Here is a 25167-nt window from a genome sequence, read left to right as displayed (position 1 = left end):
CAGTCTAATGTCAGAGTCATTATTTGTAAACATCATGCTGTGCTCCCAGACACTATCCTCAAGATTTCTATATATCTTAGAACTATGGTTACTGCTCAGATCACTCCAAAACCAGTTGTGTCAGATATGATTCCCTGATACTTTCTGTCTCCTAATAGATTTAGAATACGTCTGTGTTGGCTGTTGATCTTCTGAACCAAGCCCACACCTCAAGGAGGCTCTTTGAGCCCCAGTAGGTATAGGAGTGTCGGCCTGGGACACCTTGTAGTCAGTTATTAGCTTGGTCCAAGAACAACTCATTGAGCCAAGTCAGCTGGACACACTGAAAGTTGTATATACCAGGACACTAAGCACTTCCTTTGTGAACCAGGTTTTTAAAGTACTTGCTAAGATATGTAGCTAAGTACAAGATGCACCTTTTGTCTCCCAGGGAAGACATCCAACAAGACCCTGCATTTTGGTGACTAGAACATAACAAAGTCAGATTTTTATTTCAAAAAGAAGACCCTAAAACCTAAAACACAAGAAAATTTATTTAGTATGAGCATTATTTCTGAAATTTCAACACTCACAAGCTTTTCATATCTCATCAATTCCACCATAGTATTATTTTCAATCCCACTAAACAGAAATTCTTTTAACCAAAAGTGTCTTTATCCATAGCATTTATTCATGATCTATTGTTCACCTTAGACTTTTGGGGGGGGTTGGGGAAAGAGTGGTCAGTGTCTGTATTTTCAGAGCCAGAAACAATATAAAAAATATGAAGGATGGCCATAGTATGGATATATCATGGAAACTTCATGAAATGCTCAGTCTTCTAGGAGAGTCCAATGTCATAGTCATATCATCCTCTAGCTTCCCCTTTCCTAGAGCCCCATGAGAGAAGACAAGAGAAAAAATAGAGGAGCATACCTCCAGACAGTTTCCTCCTATTACCTTACTCCTATGTCTGAAAGGCCTAAATTGAGTTTACCTTTCAAAGTTGGCTTATGGATGTTGTAATTTCATCCATATCCCCCAAACCATCTCCCATCTGCTCCAGAACATCTGAATCCCCTTAATAGAGAATGAAGACTTTCATTTCATGGTTAAGATAAAAGGGTTAGAACAAAAATGTCTGGGTGATGTAAGACCGAAACTAAAACTAATTCACACAACACTGCAGTCGGACAGGCAGACAGCAAGGAAAAAGCAAAATTGACCACTATCAGATGCATGCACAGTCTTTGGCAGAGGAAAAGGTTAAGGAATAAATAGGTGGGCTCCTGAAAGAGGGATGGAGCTGAGGGAATGGTTGAAGGAAAAGGGGACTAGAGGTGGCAGAGGTAACTGCAAGCGAATTCAAAGCTTCCCACCAGGACCAGGGAATAGGACTTATTTTGAGTACCAGCCCCATCTTAGCTGTTCTAAATAATAGCAACACCCAGATGAATCTGAAATGAATCTGAATCTGAAAGGCGTAATTCCCATGCCTTCTGTGTGGGGAGTCAGAACCTTTTGTCGAACAGATAAATGCCTTGTACTTAAGAGCAGAATGAGTTAGTGGTACATAGTTGTAATTCTGTCTCTATTTTTGAAACAGCCTCTGGCATTAGCCTGGCTGGTTAGCATGACATTTACCTAAGAGCATCTAAGGAGTTTTACTTAGGTATCTCCAGACCCTTTTCTACAATCCAGCATCTGTTCACCAACTTAACTTTCCTCCTACTTTAATAGGCATAGTACCTATCCCAATCTCTAACAATTCACTTTGGAATCTTGGATATGACTAAGTAAAAGTCAGCAGTCAATTGTAAATATTTCCAACATAGTAAAAGCAAGTGCTAAGTACAAACCAGTGCTGATCTAAATCCTATACACAAATTAACTCATTTGATCTTCACAGTAACTTTACAACAAGGTAGATAACATTATTATCCACAATAGCATTTTACAGATAAGAAAGTTAAGGCTTGGAAAGACTGAGTAATTCGCCAAAGCTCACGCAGCTAGGAAGTGGCACAGCTGGGATGCAAATTGAGTATACTGACTTCAGAGTCTTGCTCCTAACCACTGTGTTTTGCCACAACGGTGCTGCTCAGGCAGGTGGAAATCACTTGGGTAGTTTCTTATAAAACACAAGGTGGATTCATTCAATCAATCTGATTGAAAACCAGTGACAGGACCTGTGTGGAGGAATTGTTTGTGCTGTCTTAATAATCACCACCTCACAGATTTGAGCAAAACCTGTCTCTCAACAACACTAAAAAAACGGGTTTGATATAAATGTTTTGCCAGGTAGAGACAAAAAGGTCATTTAGCAATGCCACTGGGAACCTTACCCACGGTTTCATTCCTGCTTCAGTTTTTCCACTAGGTAGAAATATTTTCAATAAATCACCGATTCTACATTCAATCTGCTCACTTCCCATGCAGAGAAGAATTCAGCTAATATCTACTATAAAAAAGAAAATAATCTCAAATACCATTTTCTAGTTACAAAGTATAGAAATTATCTCTGGAGGCCTAGATTTTGCTGTACATGTTAAATAATAGGAGGCCACCAGGAATCGTGAAGACAATGGGATTGAATTTATTTAGCCCCAAACAGCTGAAGCACTGATTATATTTTGGTGGATTATTACTGTTGAGCAATCCAACTTCCCTTATGAATTAAAGAAACTTAATGTGACTTTCTGTCTAAATGGATTAATGATTTACTACTGGTTACTAGTTGATGAAGTACTTAAGGTTCCTCAGGGCTAATGACTGGGCAGGGCCCATGGTATTATTCCAGGCCAATCACTGCTCAGTCACCTCTTTCAAGGAAGGTTCTAACCAATAAGAAGCCCAAGGTGTTGGAGTGAAAGTTAGATGCCCCATATATGCCTGGGTGGTGTTGAAACAGATAAAGCTTCCTGAGAAGAAGGCTTCTTCTGATGGTAAGTTAAACATTTCTGGATGGGGCAAAAATCACACTTAATATTATGTCATAAAGTAGATTCTGAGGAACGGAGTAAAGGTGAGGATGTCAAGGACTATGAAGAGACATGGGATGGTCTATAAAAACTAAAGAGATAACAGCCTCACTTATAGTTTCGCCCCCAAAAATGTTCTTTGCAAGTTGAAGTTAAGATATTTTTTTTAATTCAAAGAAATAGCCCAGTGACTTCAGGAGACAGGCACGGTTTTGTTTGCATTTGTCTGCTTTTCTAAAAAGCCAAAATTTAGGTTATCAATAAAGAACTATTAATCTCACTAAAGAATGTTCTAAGATGGCTCATATCATGGATGGTAAAAGAAGTGATTATGTAGTCTGCCTCTCAAATTAAAAGCTTCTCAATGAATTTGAGACTATTTCATTAAAGAGAATTAACAGGGCATGATTATCTTACCTAAATATAGCGTACACCTTTATTAAGGACTGAGATTTATTTCGTTACACTGAATACCCATATATTTTTAAAGATTCCATGATAGTATTTGCAAAACATAAATGTATGAGCAGATGAGAGGCTAGTAAAAGATCCATGAATTTACAAAGCTATCCTCTTCACAGGATTTATTTTTAAAAATTAACAAGCATGTATTTTTTAGAAGTTAAAAAATATTTTTAAATTTTATAATCATCATGGAATATAATCATCATTATTAGATAGTATGAATTCATGTCTATAAAAAATACTTTGCAGTTTCAACATTTAGTACTGTCAATGAACTGTGTTTCCGACTGAGAATATTCTCATCATCTCTTACTGTACTCACTGGTAGAGTTATATCTTTTCTAAAATCATATTAAATCCAACTGCACTGAGTCCAAACAAATGCTACAAACATAGATAATATTTTAATGACTCCACTGAAAAATTCTGTTCGCTGAAGCAGGTCCCTAGTTATTTATTATGGGATTTAATTGCTCAGGTGACTAGAGTTCCCGGACAGGTAATTTTTAATGGAATGAATTTAAGATATTATATCTTTTGTAACAGAAAACTCTGCCCTCATACCCCTATGCCTACTTAAATGTATTTATATTACTTGAAACAAGTTTAATTTTCTTTTTCAATGGCAGCTTTGAAGAACATTCAAAGGATGTATAGGAGAGAAACAATACATCAAGAATCTATTTATTGAGTCCTTCTAGAACAAAGGCCAGGAGCTCCCTAATGTAAACACATTAAAGTTTATTTTGAGGAGGAAATACATAGATTTTTTTTTTTTTTTAACAACCATAAAGTAGACAGCTTAGTCCAAAAAAAAAAAAATCCATTTTGGAAGATGTCACTGAACAACTCTTCCAATGTATTTCTGGATTCAGCGCCCAGTAATAGCAATCGCTTTCAAGTTAATGTCATAAATGAGAGCCACGAGAGCAGCGCGGCTGTGGATAATAACACCGATCCTCCACATTATGAGGAAACCTCTTTTGGAGATGAAACCCAGAACAGATTCAGAATCAGCTTTAGGCCTGGAAATCAGGAGTGCTATGACAATTTCCTCCAAAATGGAGAAACCGCTAAAACAGATGCCAGTTTTCATGCTTATGATTCTCACACAAACACATACTACCTACAAACCTTTGGCCACAACACCGTGGATGCTGTTCCCAAGATTGAGTACTATCGCAATACTGGTAGCATCAGTGGGCCCAAGGTCAACCGACCCAGCCTGCTTGAGATTCACGAGCAACTTGCAAAGGTAAGCTTCAGGGCACAGGCAAGTATCCTCCCTCCCTTTATTCCTTCAGGTGATCTCCTGCTCTTTAATCATGCTATGAATGTCAGAGTGTCTTGTGGAGAAGTCTATCCCAAACCACCCTCCTTCCTTACACAGCTGTCCCTCGTTCCCAATAACTAGACAATACACGGAGTGTTTCACAAATATTTACTGAGCACCGAGAACTAAAGAATTAGCTCTGAAAGTGAGGCAGTGCATTATATTTTCTTTAAACTTATAGTGTACTCAGTGCACACTTGGTTAAACATTCCAAACCAGATACTAAGCTAATTTCACCTTAGTATGAATGCCTCTGCAACAGTTGTAAGAGGGGAAAAAACCCAAAAAAACGAAAAATCATCACTGGAGCTTACTGTAGTTAATACTGTGGTGTCAGCCTTTAGAGCACATGGGTATTTTATAGTCTTTAAAGAGAAACCCAAGATTTATAAGATTCAGCATTTTATCCCTTCCTCTTCAAAACTTTGCCTGAGGCTCTTGAATGCTCTTAAGCATATAAAAGTAACTGAATTAAATTTAAGTACAGAAATGGCTAAGCTTTTCATTATTTAATGAAAATCAATAATGGGTTCCCAAATCTGCTAGAAGCAGGAGGTAGCATTTTTTCTAATCATGTAGCAAATCATTGATAAACTTCATAGATTTCTTCTTCTATAACTTGCTCTAAAATATATTGATGCACTTTATCTTCCTGCTCTTCTGGAACACATTTTGGAATGAATATCATTCTTTATGGATGTAATTACTTGCTAAAAAGAATAATTAGCTGTCACATATCCAAATGTAGTTTACTTTTGCCCAGGTTTTGAGATAAAAGAAAAAATTGATTGGAACAATTCCTTTCATATCCATTCATTCAACATTGATTTTATCAAATGGTTACCCACGCTAGGGAGTCTAGGAATATTGCTCTCACGGAAGATGCTAATAAGGGTGAAGTTTTCCCTTTAGTTTCTGTTCATTCTTCTTTCCACAAGGAAACCCATCTCTAAAATATATTCTCCTTGGCTGCTCGGGGTCCCTGACTCTGCATCCTACCACCAGAGGCTGAGTGACTTCCTGAGCGGAGCCCATGCTCTGAACGCTGTACCCTTATCCTTTCTCCTCGCCAGGCTTTACTTGTCCCATGTACTATATTTGCAACAGTCTGCTGAATGGCTGGTTTCTTTACAGATAGAAGATTTAGACTTTATCTAGGATATTCGGTGCTTTGATCAAAAGAAGTTAGCAATGTGACAATGTCAGAAAAAAATGGCGGCCCCCATTAAAATTTTGAGAAGGGGGTTGATTTGAAGCTCCAGAGATCAGACCCAGGTATCACTTTGCTTTGTGTGGGAAAGTGGAAAGAAGAGAGAAGGGGGAGAAGGAAAAGAGGGAAAAGTTGGTTGCGAGAAGAGGGCACAAGGAGTTTTCAAAAAGCACAGAAAAAGAAACTTAGGGCATTATAAAGGGATTTCAATTTATTCTGAAGAAGTAAAATGAGCCATAGTTCTCTTTAAAAAGATCTGAAATTCTCTCCCACCATACTCCACCTCATTCCACATGATAAGTCTTAAAGCTCATCCTTTGTAAAATTAGCATCATCAAAATTTAAATATTCTCATATTTGTCCCCCAGTTTGCAAGAAAACAAAATAAAAGTCTATTTCCATTAATAAGGAAATGGAGTGAACTCACATTGTTCTTTGGACTAATGTTCTAGAGAGAGAAACATAGCTTATTTACAATTCCTAAAGCCACAGCTTATGTAAATCTTTACATAAGGGGAGAAAAACTCTCTGGGAATGGTTGGTTGTTCAAAAGCCAATCTGAACAACCGTAGTCGAAATGCAATAGCTGCATTTGAGTTTTCATAGCTGTTTGGGATATCATATTTTTTTGAAAATGACACAAAGACTTAACTTTGACGTAAAGCTCTTTTTTCTCAGATACAAAGAAATAGCAAATTAAATAGTTTAAAAATTAGGTTCAGGCTCAATGCCCTGAATAATCATTCTGAATGAGTATAGTAATAAGTTACTCTTTTTATGAATTTGACCCTCAGTTATCAAGACACTTCATCATTAAATCCCGCAGAAGTATCCACATAGCCAAATTAGGAGCAGAATTCTAATACAACCATGAATCTATATACTAGTGTCTCTAAACTTGTAGGGCCCAGTCCACCTCTCCATATGATCTACTTCTGTGCTATCCTTTGATACCAGACATGAACAATCTGAGACTTCGTCAATTCATCCCTTTCTTCTTTGTTAGTGAATTTGATTCTTTTTCCTCCTGCTTACCCTCCCTCCCATGAAAGATGAAGACCTATAGTATAATGAGCTATGCTGTTACCTCCTTGTGGCCCTTGACATTTTTATGGTAGTTCCCCAAATCACAACTAGAAATGATCAATAGAACAAATATTATATAATAATACTCAGACACATCACCAATTTTGTATGCAAAAAATTATAAATGATAATATTTACTCAAACAATTTAAAAGTGGAAAGCAATTGACATAGTACAAGTTCGGTGATATATATTTTTTGTACCCGAGTATAATGCTTTAAAAAGCCATAAAAGAATTGTATACTTACATTAAGTGACAACACATTTAGACAGAAACCAGTTGGATTTTTTGCAGAATCCTGGCTATAACTTCCAAGTCAGAAAAAAAATTATGTTAAGGTTGTCGTAATAGTTGAAATAAAAAAATAGGTTTGAAAGACATTATTTTAAGTCTCTACCTTCACTGAAACTCTAGGAATGATACATATTGACAAAATTTGTAATCCCAATGATTTGAGACCATAGTTGAAAAAATCCTTTTCTTTTCTCTGTAGTAAAGAGCTAAATGCCTATACAGATGGCTATGAATTATAGATTTCCAAAAAACCCTAGTTAAAAGCAGGAAAAAATGGCTCCATCCTTTACCTTCTCTGCAATATTATATAAGCTACATAACTTACAACTGATACTGTAGGATGTTTGTGAATACTAGTTTACATACATATAAAGTCTAGCATGTTGCCTTCTACAATGGGTAGAAACTGAACAAATCATTGTTGATAATGATGATGGCAATTTTTGTATTCACTGATTTTTACTCAAAAAGCAAAATATACACTAATAAAATATTTAAGAAGTACTGCAAAGTATATACTGAAATGTCTCTTATCTAATATAGATCTTCAGTTTTTCTCTCCAAGACAATCATTACTGTCAGTTTCTTATAAATCCTCCCAGAAATTTTCTATGCCTATACAAACATACATATATATCTATAAGTATCTCTATCTCATCTATCTAATTTTCCGTCTGTATTTTTTTCAAACACATATTGAAACATTTTACACATTGTTGTGCATTCTACTGTTTTCGCTAAACAGTGCACATTGGAGTTCTTTCCATATAAAAAATATAATGATTATTAGATATCTGGTAAAGATTAATCCAGTATTTTTACTTTGTAAAAATAATTGTACTTTTACTGTCCAGCATAATCATGTGGCCACCTTTTTTTTTTTATTACTAAACTACTTTATTAAGTGATCATGGTTTTATCTTTCATTTCTACTTTTTTTTAATTTAAATTCAAGTTAGTTAACATATAGTGTTGTTAGTTAATATATAGTATTGGCTTCAGGAGTAGAATTCGGTGATTCATCACTTACATGCAATACCCAGTGCTCATCCCCACAAGTGCCTTCCTTAATACCCATCATCCATTTAGCCAATCCCCCCACCCACCTCCACTCCAGCAACCCTCAATTTGTTCTCCATATTTAAAGTCTCTTATGGTTTGACTCCCTCTCTGTTTTTATCTTATTTTCTTTTTCTTTCCCTTCCCCATGTTCATTTATTTCTTAAGTTCCACATGAGTGAAATTATATGACATTTGTCTTTCTCTGACTGACTTATTTCACTTAGCATAATACACTCTCGTTCCATCCACATTGTTGCAAATCTGTGGCCACCTTTATATGCACAATTCCTAACTACAGGGCTAACCAAAATGGAACTCCTTTTCAGTCTTACTAACCACCATTGTTGTTAGCATTTCAGAAAAATATAAGAATCAGGAAAATATATAGCCTTTCTATCAAAGTCAGTGTTCTGAGGGGCGCCTGGGTGGCTCAGTCGGTTAAGCATCCGACTTCAGCTCAGGTCACGATCTCGCAGTCCGTGAGTTCGAGCCCCGCGTCGGGCTCTGGGCTGATGGCTCAGAGCCTGGAGCCTGCTTCCGATTCTGTGTCTCCCTCTCTCTCTGCCCCTCCCCTGTTCATGCTCTGTCTCTCTCTGTCCCAAAAATAAATAAACGTTAAAAAAAAAAATTCAAGGTCAGTGTTCTGAAATAAACTGTCTATACAAAGAATAAAATACTACAAAAATTAAGATAGCAATATTATTTTTTTTTTAATTTTTTTTTCAACGTTTTTTATTTATTTTTGGGACAGAGAGAGACAGAGCATGAACGGGGGAGGGGCAGAGAGAGAGAGGGAGACACAGAATCGGAAACAGGCTCCAGACTCCGAGCCATCAGCCCAGAGCCTGACGCGGGGCTCGAACTCACGGACCGCGAGATCGTGACCTGGCTGAAGTCGGACGCCTAACCGACTGCGCCACCCAGGCGCCCCTAGATAGCAATATTATTTTTAAGGAAACCAACCATTTAGAGAATATTTCAAAACAAAAACAATGGAACGATTTCACACTTGGGTCATTAGGCTGTTAGCAACAAAAAGTAATCTGTGAATAAAAAGCATTAGGAAAAGTAATTTGTGAATAGAAAGGATTACATACACTCATGCAAAAGCAAACTTTTTATGGAGAATTTTTTTTAATGTTTATTTATTTTTGAGAGAGAGAGAGAGAGAGAGACAGGGTGTGAGCAGGGGAGGGGCAGAGAGAGAGAGGGAGATACAGAGAATTCAAAGCAGCTCCAGGTTCCGAGCTGTCAGCACAGACGCGGGGGCTCAAACCCACAAACTGTGAGATCATGACCTGAGCCAAAGTCGGACACCCAACCGACTGAGCCATCCAGGGGCCCCGAGAATTTTTTGTTATCAGACAAGGTGCTCACACTTGGCAAATTCTTATTCAATTTTTATAACACACCTTCAAGGTAGGTACTATTATTATTGCTATTTTATAGATTCTAAAGTTTTTGTAAAATCCTATGGATCTTTTATAAGAGAAAACAAAAACCTAAGTCAAAAAACTTCCAAGGTCAAGAAACAAAAGTCATGTGTCTAATAAATTGAACCCATGTCTGCATGACTCCAGAGTCCATGCTCTTTTTATTTATTTATTTTTTTTTTTTTTTGATGTTTGTTATTTTTGAGAGAGAGAGAGAGAGCACAGGCAGGAGAGGGGCAGAGAGGACAGAGGATCTGAAGCAGGCTCCACACTGACAGCAGAGACCTGACATGGGGCTCAAACTCACAAACCTCAAGATCATGACCTGAGCTGAGATTGGGTGCTTAACCCACTGAGTCACCAAGGTGCCCCCAGAGTCCATGCTCTTTATTGCTACTTTCCATCCTCAGCCTACTCTCCCATTTCACTTTGCCTCAGTTCATTTTGACAGCTACAGAAGGAAGTGGAACTCAGCCACAAAGAAGAAATTGCATCTCAGCCCTGATGGGCAGAACAGGAGATTCAATTCCTTTCTTGTTTTGGGGACTGTGCCAAAAGATCATGTTGCTTTCTCCTACAGAATTTTTTTTTTCTCTCCCTTTCTCCTACAGAATTAATTGTAGGTCTCAATCATTTTCGTTGTCATCATCAAAAGCATTTATTAGCCTTTTGTATACAAGATGCTGTATAAAGTGAGTTAAAGAGATTTGATCTCTACTCTCCAGGATTTATTTTACATGTCAAATGACTTTGTTATGGGTAGAAATAAAGGACATGTAATCAGGTTAACAAACATTAAAGTACATAAACCGATGTATAAATGTTTATCTTCTTTAAATAGACAAACAAAGGTTTACAAATGCATTCTCTGGGAAATAGTATTTTCTAAAATGTTTTAAAGTTCAAATTTGGAACTTTAGCATTCAACTTGGGGCTATCCCAAATTAGAAATATCACCAAGCCCAATTTTTTTTTTCTTTTTTTCAAAAAAAATTTTTTTTAACGTTTATTTTTGAGACAGGGAGAGACAGAGCATGAACAGGGGAGGGTCAGAGAGAGGGAGACACAGAATCGGAAGCAGGCTCCAGGCTCTGAGCTGTCAGCACAGAGCCCGACGCGGGGCTCGAACTCACGGACCGCAAGATCATGACCTGAGCCGAAGTCGGCCGCCTAACCGACTGAGCCACCCAGGCGCCCCTCACCAAGCCCAATTAAGTAGACATAAAAATTGAGGCAATAAGTGCCTTGAAGGAGGATTAGTGGTCACCCCTAAAATATTTGCTGGAGTGAAAATCTGCAACTAAAGACTCATTTTAATACTTATCAGAAGTTTTAGTTTTTAGTTCAGTGATAGGTGGTGAATAGACTAACAGTTCCCGTGTATATGTGGAAAATATTAAGAATCTTTTGATTTTCTTGGTTTTTTTTTAAAAATTTTTTGAGAGAGAGAACAAGAGTGTGATGGGGGAGAGGGGAAGAGGGAGAGAGAGAATCCTAAGCAGGCTCATGCTCAGCACGGAGCTCAACACCAGGCTTTATACCATGACCCTGGGATCATGACCTGAGCCCCAATCAAGAGTTGGACACTCAACTGACTGAGCCACCCAGGCACCCCTTGATTTTACTTTCTTACACTGCTTATTACACACATAGCTACCTTTAGGCCTAAGTTATCAAAAATATAAGTTAATTTTTGTGTGAACTATATGTTTTCAGGTACAGTAAAAATACTATAATAAATTGTGACCATTAGTAGTGATTTACAGGCATGGTTTATAGCAACTTTTAAAACAAGAAACCTCTCACTTTCATAATTTAAAATATTCCCATTTATCACAAAGGGCTTGTAATGTACAAACATAATAACATTGATTAGTAAAATATAGGAATGTGATTCGAATTGTGTTTTTCGGGGTGCTTAGGTGGCTCAGTCAGTTAAGTGTCTGACTTCGGCTCAGGTCATGATCTTGCTGTTTGTGTGTTTGAGCCCCAAGTCGGGCTCTGTGCTGACAGCTCAGAGCCTGGAGCCTGCTTCACATTCTGTGTCTCCCTCTCTCTCTCTGGCCTGCATTCACACACTGTCTCTCTCTCAAAAATATACATTAAAAAAAAAATTTTTTTTAAAAATCGTGTTTTTCATGCTGAAATGAACCCTAAAAATTCTCTGATCCTTGCTGGGATTGGTTTTAAAATAATCCAGTGGCAGGGGTGTGAGAGGTTTAAGTGGAATAGTACTGGCCATATGTTCATAACTGTTGAAGTTCAGTGGTAGGCACATGAGATCTATTTATTCTCCCTACTACGGCATATATTTAAATATTTCAATAATAAAAGAAAGTTTAAAACAACTGGGAGGGGATCATATAGTCCTAAATATTTATGGAGTTGTTTCTCTAGGATGGGCTAAAATTTCTACCATCCTGAGACTGAAAACCTAAAAACATGTATAGTGGCAAATATTATCTAGTTATAATTTATTTAATAATTTTTAAAATGTTTACTTATTTTTGAGAGAGAAAGAGAGAGAGAAAGCATGCTCACAAGCCAGAAAGGGGCAGAGAGAGAGAGGGAGACAGAGGATCTAAGGACAGCTGTATGCTGACAGCAGTGAGCTGGATGAAGGGCTCGAACTCACAAACCATGAGATCATGACCTGAGACGAAGCTGGATGCTTAACTAACTGAGCCCCCCAGGTGCCCCTCTAGTTAGAATTTAAAGAATAAATACACTTATTTTTTTCTTCTTTGATGATAGCTAGAAATGCATTTGTAATTTTTCTGGGGTCTGAAAAAAATCACGCATTTTATATTAAATAAAATAATCTTTTATCATCTAGCAAAACCCATTAGGAATTTACCCCTTAAACTGCATGTGATTGAAGCTTTACTAGTTTATCAATACTGGAGAGGAGAAGTATCTTGCCTGCTTGCTTGCTTTCTTTCTTTCTTTCTTTCTTTCTTTCTTTCTTTCTTTCTAATGAACTTTATTTTACCTTCTCTGAATACTTAATGCACAGGTAAAACTTTTGGTAAATTAATAATCATTCCCTAAAGCTATGCAGTTTAAAATGCATTTACGAAAGGTGGTGGGTCATCATTTACGGTGATGGAGTATGAACAAACAAATTAATTCAAAGTATGAGGGAAAAAACTGGTTTCAGGGAACAATCATAAAACTTCTATTCTTTGAGACTTTGGTCCCAAGAAAATGCACCAGCCAGGAGTCTGTCAGCCACTGGTTATAGCTCACAGCCATTAAGTGCCCATAACCCTCAACTAAAAGTCTTTTCAGTACTTTGATGATAAGTTGACTTTGTAATTGCTGTATAGACTCACAAAGGAGGCATTTATTAAGAGTGAAACCAAGTTTTGCTTTGCCATGTTAGAAGAGGAAGATGCAAACATAGAAAAATGATTTTGCCTTCGAGTAAATTACTTCAAAGTAAGATTTTCAGAAAATTCATTGGATTTATCCTCCTTGGCACTATCCAGGAAAGGTTAAGTGACTTGCTGGGGGACACACCCTGAATTAATTGCATAGCTGAAACTAGATTCCAAGCCTCCTAGTTTATATGGTGCAGTGAGTTTTAAGCTCCTGTAAGCGAGTAAGCAATGGAAATAGATTCTGTACTTATAAATGTATTATCAGGGCTTTATAGTCAGGGCAAGAAATATACATTTAAAGGTTTTTTTCCTTTCTATGGCATAAATACATTGAAAACGTGGAAACTCTAGCAGGTTGAACACATTCACCTAAGAAATAGTTGAACGCCCTACATTGACTCTATTTTTGAATAGCCTTAGAAAATTATTTCCCTACTAACTTTCATATATGATGATTTCCCTGACAAGCCCTCATAGAATATTCCTTTTGCTTCATAGTGTATGTCCTAGTGATAAATTGAAGAACCATTAAACTGTGCCCAGAAGGGCATCCATCAGATAGAAATGTCCATATAAGGGGAAATTTTAAATATCTTGTTCATCCTTTCGCCAATTTTTTAAGATGTTTTTTACAGTCATTGGTATTCTCATTAATCCAGATGTAAGGGTCACAGTTACCACTGGAGTTCAGCTGGGAGCAAAGCAATTTCCTGGACCAAACCCTCAAATACAGGATTTATCAGAAAACATAGGTTTTATTCCCAAGACTGCCTTTAAAAAGCAAGTGACTAAGGCTCTGTCTCATGGGATCCCCAATTAACCGAGGAAAAGGAAATTGCCTTCTCCCTGAATGAGTAGCTGCTGATGGTCTGGCTGTGAGATCTTCATTAACTAGAATATTGTCAATTTAAAAAGTTTTTCTCAAATCAAATCAAATAAATGAATTTCTTAACCAAATAATCTCTTCAACATTCCTGGGCATTTTATCACATTCCTCAATTCTCTGCTTTCATTGATTTTCTAGTTACGGAAAGTTAAAGTTACATTTGAACCACGCAGCTGCCTTATGAGTGTAGAATCTGTTCAGAGAAAAAATAGGATTTTTAACTGCCTGGAGAAAAACCTCAAATGTTCCATCCATCTGTAATTGACTGCAATGTATAGACATGTGTGCTCCAATATAATAGCCCCAGCCACATGTGGCTATTGAGCACTTGAAACGTGCTAGTACAAATTGAGATGTGGTATCACTGTAAACTGCACACCAGACTTCAAAGACATAGTGTTAAAAAAAAAAGAATTAAAATGTCTCATCACTGTTTTTATATTGATTATATGTTGAAATGATAATATTTGATATAGATCCATTACGTAAAACATATTAAAGCAGTCCATGATTCAGGTTCCTCCTACAAGGTGGGTTGCCACCATAGCTAATGAATATTACATTGCAAAGATTAGAAATATGATATTGTACAAAAGTTAGGTATATTTTTAAAATTTAAGGGTTCAAATCTGAACCCAAGTTATTTCACTAATTTCCTTTTATGTTTAAAATGAGCTACTGGAAATTTTTGAATTACATCCGTGACTTGCATTTCTAGCTGGTATAGATAACCAGTTTCTGCCCTGCTAGTTCAGCCTCAATTTCTGTAGACTTTGTTTATCCATATTTTACTTTAATATGAATATATGATGTCAGATTTCAATTATCTGTGCAAGTAGGGACAGAGGATGCTTAAGATTAAGATATTCCTCGGGTAATTCAAAACTAAATTTTAACTATTAATTTCAGCTTCCTTTGTGATTCAGTTTTACCCCTCCCCTGCAATGCTGTTGGAAAATAGTAAGATGATCTGACTTGAGATTCATTCTCTTCTTCTCCCTTCTTTAATGTGGGTTACACAGAGAAAACAATGAAAAATGAAATCCTCAATAGGGATGGAAGAGAAAGGAAATAGGAGGCAGGAATGGATAAGAAATGAGGTCATCTTCTCTTAAGTGGTAGAGATCAGGTGGCCTCCAAGCCTACTTTATGGATTCAGTAATGTTTATTGATGACCTGCTGTATGGTAGGGTCTTTGTTGGCATCTAGGAGAAGTAACCCACATCCTCTAGTTAATATACAAGGACTTACCACATTGCATTGCATCGGTTACCCAAATGTCCACTAGTATCATGAAAAAAAATTTGTGGGAGAACAAACTCGGAAGAAATTCTTATTGACATAGAGAAGTAGAAGAACATGGAAGAACAAGAAGACAAGAAGTCAAAGTCTTTTGGAGTAAACAGCCCAAATTAGAGTCAGATTATAGTGGGTATGCTAATGATACACCAAAGCCCAAAGAAGCAATAACTCTTAAACATGGCAAGGACAAAAACTTTGATTGCCCTCAAATAAAGTCCTTATAGTAAACACTGAGTATTTATTTCATGCCAGTCTCATTTTAGAGGGGAAAAAAATTGTCCTTGTCTGAGACATCTCAGTTAGTAATAGGGGGACACATCGTCCCAGCCTTAAACTAATGTAGGCCACTTAAATAGAACAAAGTTGTTCTTTTTTTTTTTTTAATGTTTATTTATTTTTGATACAGAGAGAGACACAGCATGAGCAGGGAAGGGGCAGAGAGAGAGGGAGACACAGAATGGGAAGCAGGCTCCAGGCTCTGAGCTGTCAGCACAGAGCCCGACATGGGGCTTGAACTCACGAACTGTGAGATCATAACCTGAGCCGAAGTCAGACACTTAACCGACTGAGCCACGCAGGTGCCCCCAAAGTTGTTCTTTAATAATGGTAGTTAAATGCTGAATCTAAGAGACTCCCCCAATGGTTTCAACCCCTTACTGGAAAAAATTGCTTTTCGGGAACTCACTGGGGTATATAGTCTATCCATTAGAATCAAGTAGGTGCCAGATAGGCTAAATTAAGTGGGTGTATCTGAAATTATTCAAGGTCATATCTAAAAGAGAAGTTAGAGTGTTTTTCACTTGAGAGAAACAGGGCTATTTCTTTCCCCAGTAGAATTCAACTTTTTTTTTTTTTTTTTTTTTTATTTATTTTTGGGACAGAGAGACAGAGCATGAACGGGGGAGGGGCAGAGAGAGAGGGAGACACAGAATCGGAAACAGGCTCCAGGCTCCGAGCCATCGGCCCAGAGCCCGACGCGGGGCTCGAACTCACGGACCGCGAGATCGTGACCTGGCTGAAGTCGGACGCTTAACCGACTGCGCCACCCAGGCGCCCCATTCCCCAGTAGAATTCAGAGACTATCCTTACTGACAAGGAAGCTATTTTTCAAAATTGGATCACACACAAAAAAACACTAAATAAGCTTTTGACATTTTTTATACTACTTACTTCTTATTTGTACTCAGCTTACCTTTCTAGTAGTCAGTCATAAGATTTCTTACCCTTTGTACAATGCTACCAGCACATCCAGCAATTCTCAGGCAAAGGCATATCGAATCTGAAAGAAACTTCCTCTACAGGAATAGCATCCTTGTAGCCAAACAGTGCCTTTAAATATTTTTAGAACTTTAACCCTTTTCTTCCTGTTTTTAAAGAAAATGCGTATAGGGGCGCCTGAGTGACGCAGTCAGATGAGTGTCCGACTCTTGATTTCAACTCAGGTCATGACCTCAGGGTTGTTGGGATGGATCCCTGTGTCCGGCTCCTGGCTGAGTGTGGAGCCTGCTTCAGATCTCTCTCTCTCTCTCTCTCTCTCTCTCTCTCTCTCTCTCTCTCTCTCTCTCCTTCTCCCCTGTTCATTAACTCTCTCTTGCTCTCTCTCTATAAAGTAAGTTAAAACAAAAAAAACAAATACATAAATTTACAAAAGAAAATGCTTTTATGTGTTCTTTCATTCAATCTTCTTAAAGATACTGTGACATGTTTAGAGAAGTTTTGTTATCATTATTTTAGGTGAATAAGACGAAGCCCAGGGAGGTTAATAGAAAGAAGTCCAGTTAGCCTGCATCAATGACATTAACCTCCTACCATACCTCAAAGACCCTCTTTCACTTCTGATAGACTTTCAGGCTGCCTTTGTTTCTTTTTCTTTTGTTTGTTCTTTTTGTATTCTAAACTTACCTAAATCTAACCATTTCCCCCTAAGGTAATATTCTCACCCGTAGGGCTGCCCAAGATCCTTTGCAGCTTTGCTGCGCCTGAAATCTCTCACAAAATGAATCCATCAGCTCCCAGGGCAAAAAAATACTTACCTTATGTGCATGCTAGAATTTGATGTGTCCAAAATTTCATGTCAATTATTTTGATTTGCCTTTGAAAGTTTTCTGGAGACTTCTGTTGACCAAATATTGTGTGTTTTTTTGCTACCTGTATAAATACAGAACGTAGCAGTGGCACCAGGTTCAGCTGACAGGGTTGCTAACGGAGATGGAATGCCTGGAGATGAAGAAGTTGAAAACAAGGAAGAGGAGGATAAAGCTGGCGTTGTGAAGTTTGGATGGGTGAAAGGTGTGCTGGTGAGAAAGCTCCTATGTTTCCAAATGAAATCTGTTTGTTCCGTGTCCTAGTGGACTAAATGTTAGCACATCCTGGACAACAGAGTTACGGACATGGCTGGGTTTTGCCCCACTATCACTTCTCATATCCTTTTCAATGCTCCTTTGGCCCACAGGTAAGATGCATGCTGAATATCTGGGGTGTCATGCTCTTCATTCGCCTGTCTTGGATTGTTGGAGAAGCTGGAATCGGTAAGCATGTTTCCCCATGCCCCATATGCCATTTTCAGTGTCAATTATAAGCTCAATAAGCAACTTGTTTTCACCATTAATGCTGAATGTGAGATGGAGGTCACAGAAATAATCTGCACTCGAGCTCTTTTACTTTGCCTCTTTGACCATGTTTGTCAGAGAGGAAAGTGTAGCGTTAACTTCTGGGAGACTGGAATTTTCCAGTTTACCAACCAGATAAATGCTCAATTTAATATTTCTATTTGTTCTTAAAGTTTTAGGTGTACAGATCTGTAGGGACACATATATTTTAAACAGTACTATTCATAGTTTGGGACATACTGACATTTGTGCATCCCCCTTATGCTTATTGGCAAAATTTCACTCAACAAGAACAGCTTGTGGGAAAAGTGGGAACAATGTGACCTGACTAACAGAAATGCTGAATTGTTGAACATTTGCCAAAGAAAATAATTGTGTTACTTTCAGGTACCAGTGGTAAGAAAACAAAGATTAATAAAATATGCCAGACAGAGGCTTAAACGTGATAGATGAAATGATTGAGATAACATGTGTAACTACTACTAATTTTTATTATTTTTTAATTTTTAAAGTGTTTTTATATATTTTTGAGAGAGAGAAAGAGAGAGAGGGAGATAGAGGCAGAGAGAGAGAGGGAGACACAGAATCTGAAGCAGGCTCCAGGCTCTGGGCTGTCAGCACAGAGCCCAACGTGGGGCTCAAACTCACAAACCCAGAGCCCAGAGCCTGACGCGGGGGTCGAACTCACGAACCGCGAGATCGTGACCTGAGCTGAAGTCGGGCACTTAACCGACTGAGCCACCCAGGTGACACTACTACTAATTTTTCTAATGGAAAATGCATGATGTTGAGATTATTTTGAGTGATTCTTTGACATTTTTGAAGATTATATTTTACTTAAAACATGATTTCCTGTGGCAAATCTTTTTTTTTAATCAAGAGTATATAGATATAATTTATACGAAAAATTTCCTTGAATTTTATCAAAGTTCCTGATTTAATGTGATAAAAATTAGTGACGTTCTACTTTATGTATGGAAAACGTATTACAAATCCACTTTTGGAGAAGACCTATAAATCATTAGTGTCAAGAACATAGAGATTCAGATGTGGTTTTAGATACTACTCCAGAACGTATCCCAATTCACATTCAAAGGTACTAAGTCATTATTTATAGCTTTCGGTCCTCAAGGCAGACTGGAAGACTAACTCGCAAAAAGAAAAGGCTGAGCTGTAAATTGAAACACTGGAACCAGTTCCCATAGTTTTTCCATGTTTCATGTTTGGCAAGTGCTGGGTTCCTGACAAAGGGCTGCTTGCCAGCTTTATGATGCATATCAAATGAATGCTTATAGCCGCAGGGTCCAAAATAAGTAGATGCTGGTCCATGGAAAATCTGCATCTTAATATTGCCAAGTGTTTGCCCCAGGGTTTCATGCAAAATTAGTTTTTTAAGGGCAGTTTAGTAACTTATTGAGATCATCAAGCAGCATTACTTTGTTTGGAGGTGTGAGTGTAGCCAAGGGCAAGAGTAATTCTTTCTAATGCAACTTATTTAACATCCATGTGTTAAGCGATAACCTGAACCTTAATCAGATCTTACATTACTCTTTACAGTCAATCCAGTTTCATGCTTACTGCAAAAGTGTAAAACATGATGAACCCTATCTTCTGCTAAACTGTGTATTATACTTTCAGACATCAGTGTTGTTTTAATAAGGACCTTTCCTTTAAGTAGTCATATCCTACTTTAAATGGGTGTCTAGTGGGTTTTCCTTTGAATGAAGGTTTGTTTGTTGTTTTAGTTCTCAGAAAGTAGACTTTAGTGAGTCATAGAAACTTATTACCACCCTTACTCAGTTTTACTGGCCTTTGCTGTGAACTTAAAGCTAAATGAGTTGATTAAGTCACCTTTTGGGTCCCATTTAGATTCCCTTTATTGGGTAAGAAAAGAAGCAAATACAAGTAGTTTCTCCTTGATTTGGGATAGTTTAGGGAAGATCCTTTCAAGAGGAGACCCTAGGAACAAAGTCAGAAAGAAGCTGGAGCCAAGAGTAACAGTAGCTACAGCCCTTGGGTAACCATTCTAGGGCCAAGAGTTTTGGCTGTCTTTTCCCCAAAAGCAAATGGTAGAATAAGCCCAAAATGTCATAAAATTTTTCTCTGTCTAGGAGACTTAGGCTGGGGCAAGATGGTTTCTTTTTTAAATTTTTTTTTTTTTAATGTTTTTTATTTATTTTTGGGACAGAGAGAGACAGAGCATGAACGGGGGAGGGGCAGAGAGAGAGGGAGACACAGAATCGGAAACAGGCTCCAGGCTCCGAGCCATCAGCCCAGAGCCTGACGCGGGGCTCGAACTCACGGACCGCGAGATCGTGACCTGGCTGAAGTCGGACGCTTAACCGACTGCGCCACCCAGGCGCCCCAAGATGGTTTCTAATAAATTTAAACATTAGGCATGGAAGAAGGGAGTGAAAGAGGTATGACCTAAAGCAAGTCATTCCATGAGTTTCATTTTCTCATCTGAAAATTAAGGACCTGGATTCACTGTTTCCCAATCAATTCTTTGAAGATAAAGCTAAATAACTGTGCTGTCTAGACAGACACAACTTGAGATAGGCTAGGGTAGTGCGATAGTCTTCAGACTGTGGGGTGCATAGGAATTACCTGGGAAGTTAGGTTCCAAAACCACAGAATCCTGGGATTCACTTTGAAAGATTCCAACTTAGTATGTCTGGGCATTTTTTTTTATATGACATTTATTGCCAAATTGGTTTCCATATAACTCCCAGTGCTCATCCCAACAGGTCTGGGCATTTTTAATAAACACTTCAGGTATTTCCTGAAATAGGTGGTTTAAGGACCACACTTTGAGAAAACTATGAACTGAACGTTCTCTAACCTGCCTTTTACCCTGGGATTTTTTTGTTTGATTGTGAGAGAAAAGCAAATATGTTGCTGTTTAAGTGTATAAAACTTTGTTCTAGGATTTCAAATGGTTTACAGAAATATATACAGTGCAAAAGAATAAATAAGAATTGTTGGGAAAATAGAAGCAAAGGGAAAATAAGGGTATGAAAATAATAGTCAAAGTAGGTTTAATGTCCTGAAATACAAACTATTTAGTTCTGTACAGTTGCTGGGGTGAGCTAAACATTTGATATCAAATGTCTTCAAAACAAAAGCAAAAGCAAAATAGTGTGCAGAAGATAAGAAGAAATTACTTGTAGAGGTGCAAAGAACAGGCCACATGGTGATGTAGAGGTAATATGTACCAAAGGATCCCTCCAATAGATTCAAAGAATTTAGTGCAACTATTTCTTGCAACTCCAAGCTTTAAGAGTCTGTAGGGGCCAAAACCATATGGTCCAAGTTTGTATCTCATGCCTATAGTTAGCCTCCTCCTACTGTACTTCAAACTGTAAAATAGCCTAGAGACTTCTTTTAGAGCCAGGATACAGCTGGGACCATCAAGAGAGGCAACCTCCAATACCTTGTTTCCATTTATGTCTGTCCTTCATTTCCTTCCACTTCCCCTTTTCCCAGGGCATGGCCAGAGAGATCACAGCCTTTCTCAGATGACTACTGTTCTGATTATCCCTGGAACAAGACAGCTTGCCAACAACAATTATGAAGCATCCATTTTATGTAGGGGAGCATATGTAGGCAAGAGCATTCTCACTAGAACTAGGGTGATTTCAGTGCCTGTGACCCTAAACTTCTTTATTAACAGTGGCAAGAGGCAACCTAACAAGAGAATAACAATCTGAAATTTATTAACATGTGCATCATGTGTCCACATGAGAAGACTCAGCAATGAGTAACTCATCAGAGTGGTTAGAACTTGGGCTTGCATATCATCTTTTTAAAAATACTTTTTAAATGTTTATTTATTTTTGAGAGAGAGATGGAGACAGAGACAGTGTGAGTGGGGGCTGAGGGAGTGGTGGTGCAGAGAGTGAGGGAAACACAAAATACAAAGCAGGTTCCAGGCTCTGAGCAGTCCACACAGAGCCCAACATGGGGTTCCAACTCACAAACCATGAGATCATGACCTGAGCTGAAGTCTGACGCTTAACCGACCGAACCACCCTGGGGCCCCTGGCTTATATAACATCTTAACAAAGAACAATGTATTCTTAGAGAAGTGACAAGACAAAGGAAAAGGACTGAGTTTCTAGGATGGCAGATTGTGGGAAGGCAGATACATGAGGGAACTCATGGAAATTAAGTCAAGGCTGTTATGTAGGTTCTTCTGGCACTACTCCAGCCAGTAAGGGTCTAGAATTACCTCTGATCATTAACTTCTGTCCTTCCTGGTATAGAGGAAAGTAGAGACACCTTTACAAATCTATGTCTTGTTTTCAGACAAATATGGGAAGGTAGCTGCTTTTTTTCTGTCGCCGTTAGCTAAAAATATACTTTATGCAAAAGTGGTACATTTGGAGATAGCATATTCTGCTACCCTTCAGTATCCTCTTGACCGTGTGCTTCCTGAAGCTGAAAGCAGCCTTGCCTTTCTCTGAATTCTGGTTTATCACTTTCTCCCTCTTATAATCATTGACCTTCTGCACCATAAGATCCTTGAGGGCAGCTTTTTTCATTTCATTTTATTTGTTCCTTGCTTTTCTCATTCTACTTGACCCATTGTTGGATATATAGTGGGCTTTCAGTAAGCAACAGCTATTATAACTATCGTGGACACAATCAAAAAGCAGTGCCACTGATCATGTACTGTGTTCTATGTGCTCTGCTAGCCACTTTTACACATGTATTCTTTCTAATCTCATTGCCATTTTTTTTTTCAACGTTTTTTATTTATTTTTGGGACAGAGAGAGACAGAGCATGAACGGGGGATGGGCAGAGAGAGAGGGAGACACAGAATCGGAAACAGGCTCCAGGCTCTGAGCCATCAGCCCAGAGCCTGACTCGGGGCTCGAACTCACGGACCGCGAGATCGTGACCTGGCTGAAGTCGGACGCTTAACCGACTGCGGCACCCAGGCGCCCCTCTCATTGCCATTTTTGGCTCAGAAAATAAGTAACTTGCCAGAGGTCACAAAGCCAATAAGTGAACATAGTTCAGTTTGATTCTTTCCACTTTACTTATCTGCCAGATAAACAATTTGTTACATTGGATGTAATTTTCCACTCCTACACAACCAAATGTACATAAAAAGAGAGTTATCTAGAAGGGTGAACATTTCCTGTCTAGTTATAAAGGCAGCTTGGAATCCTATTGACCAATTATTATGTTTACAGGTGTCTAGAACTGCGCAAAAAATGGGGTTCCCACTACATTTTGACCAGCCATTGTTGTTCATTTGTGGGCAATTCTCACTGCACATTTTAGCTCTTCGGTTTCTAGGCTCTGTGCTACTACAGGCAGAAAACTTCAAAGCTGAGCACTTACTCTGGTGATTTCCAGGCCAACTTGTTAATTCAGATGTGGTTCTTTGTTGATTACCCTCCATTTGCTGGCTTTTATGTGAACGATCTGACGGATTGTTGCACTGTTTAATTGCCTTTATTTTTCCTCTCTCAACTGAGGTCTTGGTGTGATTATCATCGGCTTAGCCGTGACAGTGACTGGTATCACTGGTTTATCCACCTCTGCTATTGCCACAAATGGATATGTCAGAGGAGGTAATTAAACTTGTGACCCGCACGATCATTTGTAAGGTAAAGGCAACAGAGACTCAGATAGTTCACCACTGACCTTTCTGGAGTGTTTTCAAAGGTAATCCAAGTTGGCTTCTTTTTTTTCTCCTTCAGGCAAGAGAGATGCGAGAAAAATGAGGAAGGATTTAACCTTTGTCAAACCCCCAACTTTCTCATTCAGGTTCTTCTCAAGCAAGAGAGAAGGTCAGATGTCATGTTTTCTCTTTTCACAGACAGGGTAGTTTCTCTCCCAGGACACCAGCAGAAGTCAACTTTTCCTTTCCAGGGCCGCATTTCAGATTGTGTTTACTTTTGGAGACCATCCTCCATCGTAATGAGCAGGCCGCCGACTTGATCTTTATGCCAGGCCAACCAGGTTCTCCTGAGCACAAAGGAACTCCACTGGGGCCCAGGCATGGACAGGAAAACTTAAATTCAAGGCAGTATATAGTTTGCAACAACAGGGAATCCAAGTCAGAAAAGTAAAATGTAATATCTTCTATCTCTCATTGCTAACAGGTCTTGGAGTTCTCATAATTCTTCTTTCCACCATGGTAACTTCTATTACTGGGTTGTCAACTTCTGCAATAGCAACTAACGGGTTTGTTCGTGGAGGTAACATTTCTAAGATATCTAATGCCCTCATCACTTGCTACGGGTAGGCAAAATTTTTATACACTCCTTTTTGACTGGAACAAGCAAGTAGCCCAATGCTCTTGATGCCTGGTGGACTATACAAGTGACCTGGATGCAGAAGGAAACATAAGGTACTATGAGTGCAGTCCTGGTCTACGCTGGTCAGCGGTGGGATCGTCTCTAACGGATCTCTCTGGCGCATTGCAGCTCATGGTTTCCAGATGCTCAGAATTCTGTAGGTGAATGTTTTATTTTCCAGGCGAGGCTGCATACCTCTTGCCGGTGTCTCTTGGGAAAGGATTCCTGGATGTGGCTTTAATTTAAAGTTTAGTACATTTCAGGTGCTTCCTAGATCTTCATGGAATGGGATCTTTTAGAACATTTCAGGTTTTTCGTGGGGAGACTGATCCTTCTTTGACAATTCAGACTGCTGCCTCTGGACGTGCTGGAGCCAAACACATTTCTTGGGGGATTTTGCAGGTCTTGGAGTCATCATCATTGGCCTGAGTGTGGTAGTGACGACACTCACAGGTATTTCTATGTCTGCCATTTGCACAAATGGAGTAGTAAGAGGAGGTAAGCCAATTCATTTGCTTATGACGACAAGCTTTGGTTACAGAGTAATGTCCAGAGTCGGTTTAATGCTGGAAGTAAAATCTGCATCTAAATAATTAGTCCCCAAAGCCTTAAAACAAAGTGAGCTAACCCAAATTTGAACATCAAGGCAAAATTCTCTCAACTAAAATTAAGAGACCGCTAGATGTTTTCTTTGACCTATTTCCTGTGATTAAACATGTTTACAGAGAGTGACCAGGTGTCTAGAAAGAAGGCATAGATAATTACAGTAAAATACATGGTTGCTTTGTACCTTGGATGAGCCCTGCTGGCTCTCTGCCAGGCCCACTC

The 25167-nt window shown here is 38.5% G+C and overlaps 1 protein-coding gene across 4 annotated transcripts in view; it reads left to right on the top strand.

Annotated features, from left to right (window-relative positions):
* Positions 1–2814: 2814 nt before the first annotated feature.
* The window catches only part of SLC12A1 (solute carrier family 12 member 1), a 105979-nt gene continuing 83626 nt past the window's right edge, over positions 2815–25167 (top strand). The window contains exons 1-5 of one of the 4 annotated variants that reach the window (XM_058737828.1): positions 2815–2924; positions 4055–4680; positions 17578–17712; positions 17868–17943; positions 24742–24837. In XM_058737828.1, coding sequence (XP_058593811.1) covers positions 4261–4680; positions 17578–17712; positions 17868–17943; positions 24742–24837 — 727 coding nt within the window. In that variant the 5' untranslated portion in view covers positions 2815–2924; positions 4055–4260. Of the gene's footprint in view, positions 2925–2956; positions 3005–4054; positions 4681–17577; positions 17713–17867; positions 17944–23514; positions 23611–24144; positions 24241–24741; positions 24838–25167 lie in introns of those variants that run through there. The other 3 variants (XM_058737826.1, XM_058737825.1, XM_058737827.1) reach the window with 3 other exon arrangements.

Source organism: Neofelis nebulosa, chromosome 7 (assembly GCF_028018385.1).
Source record: "Neofelis nebulosa isolate mNeoNeb1 chromosome 7, mNeoNeb1.pri, whole genome shotgun sequence".
Lineage (NCBI taxonomy): Eukaryota > Metazoa > Chordata > Mammalia > Carnivora > Felidae > Neofelis > Neofelis nebulosa.
Note: the sequence above shows the minus strand (reverse complement) of the source record. Positions and strands in the feature narration are given on the sequence as shown.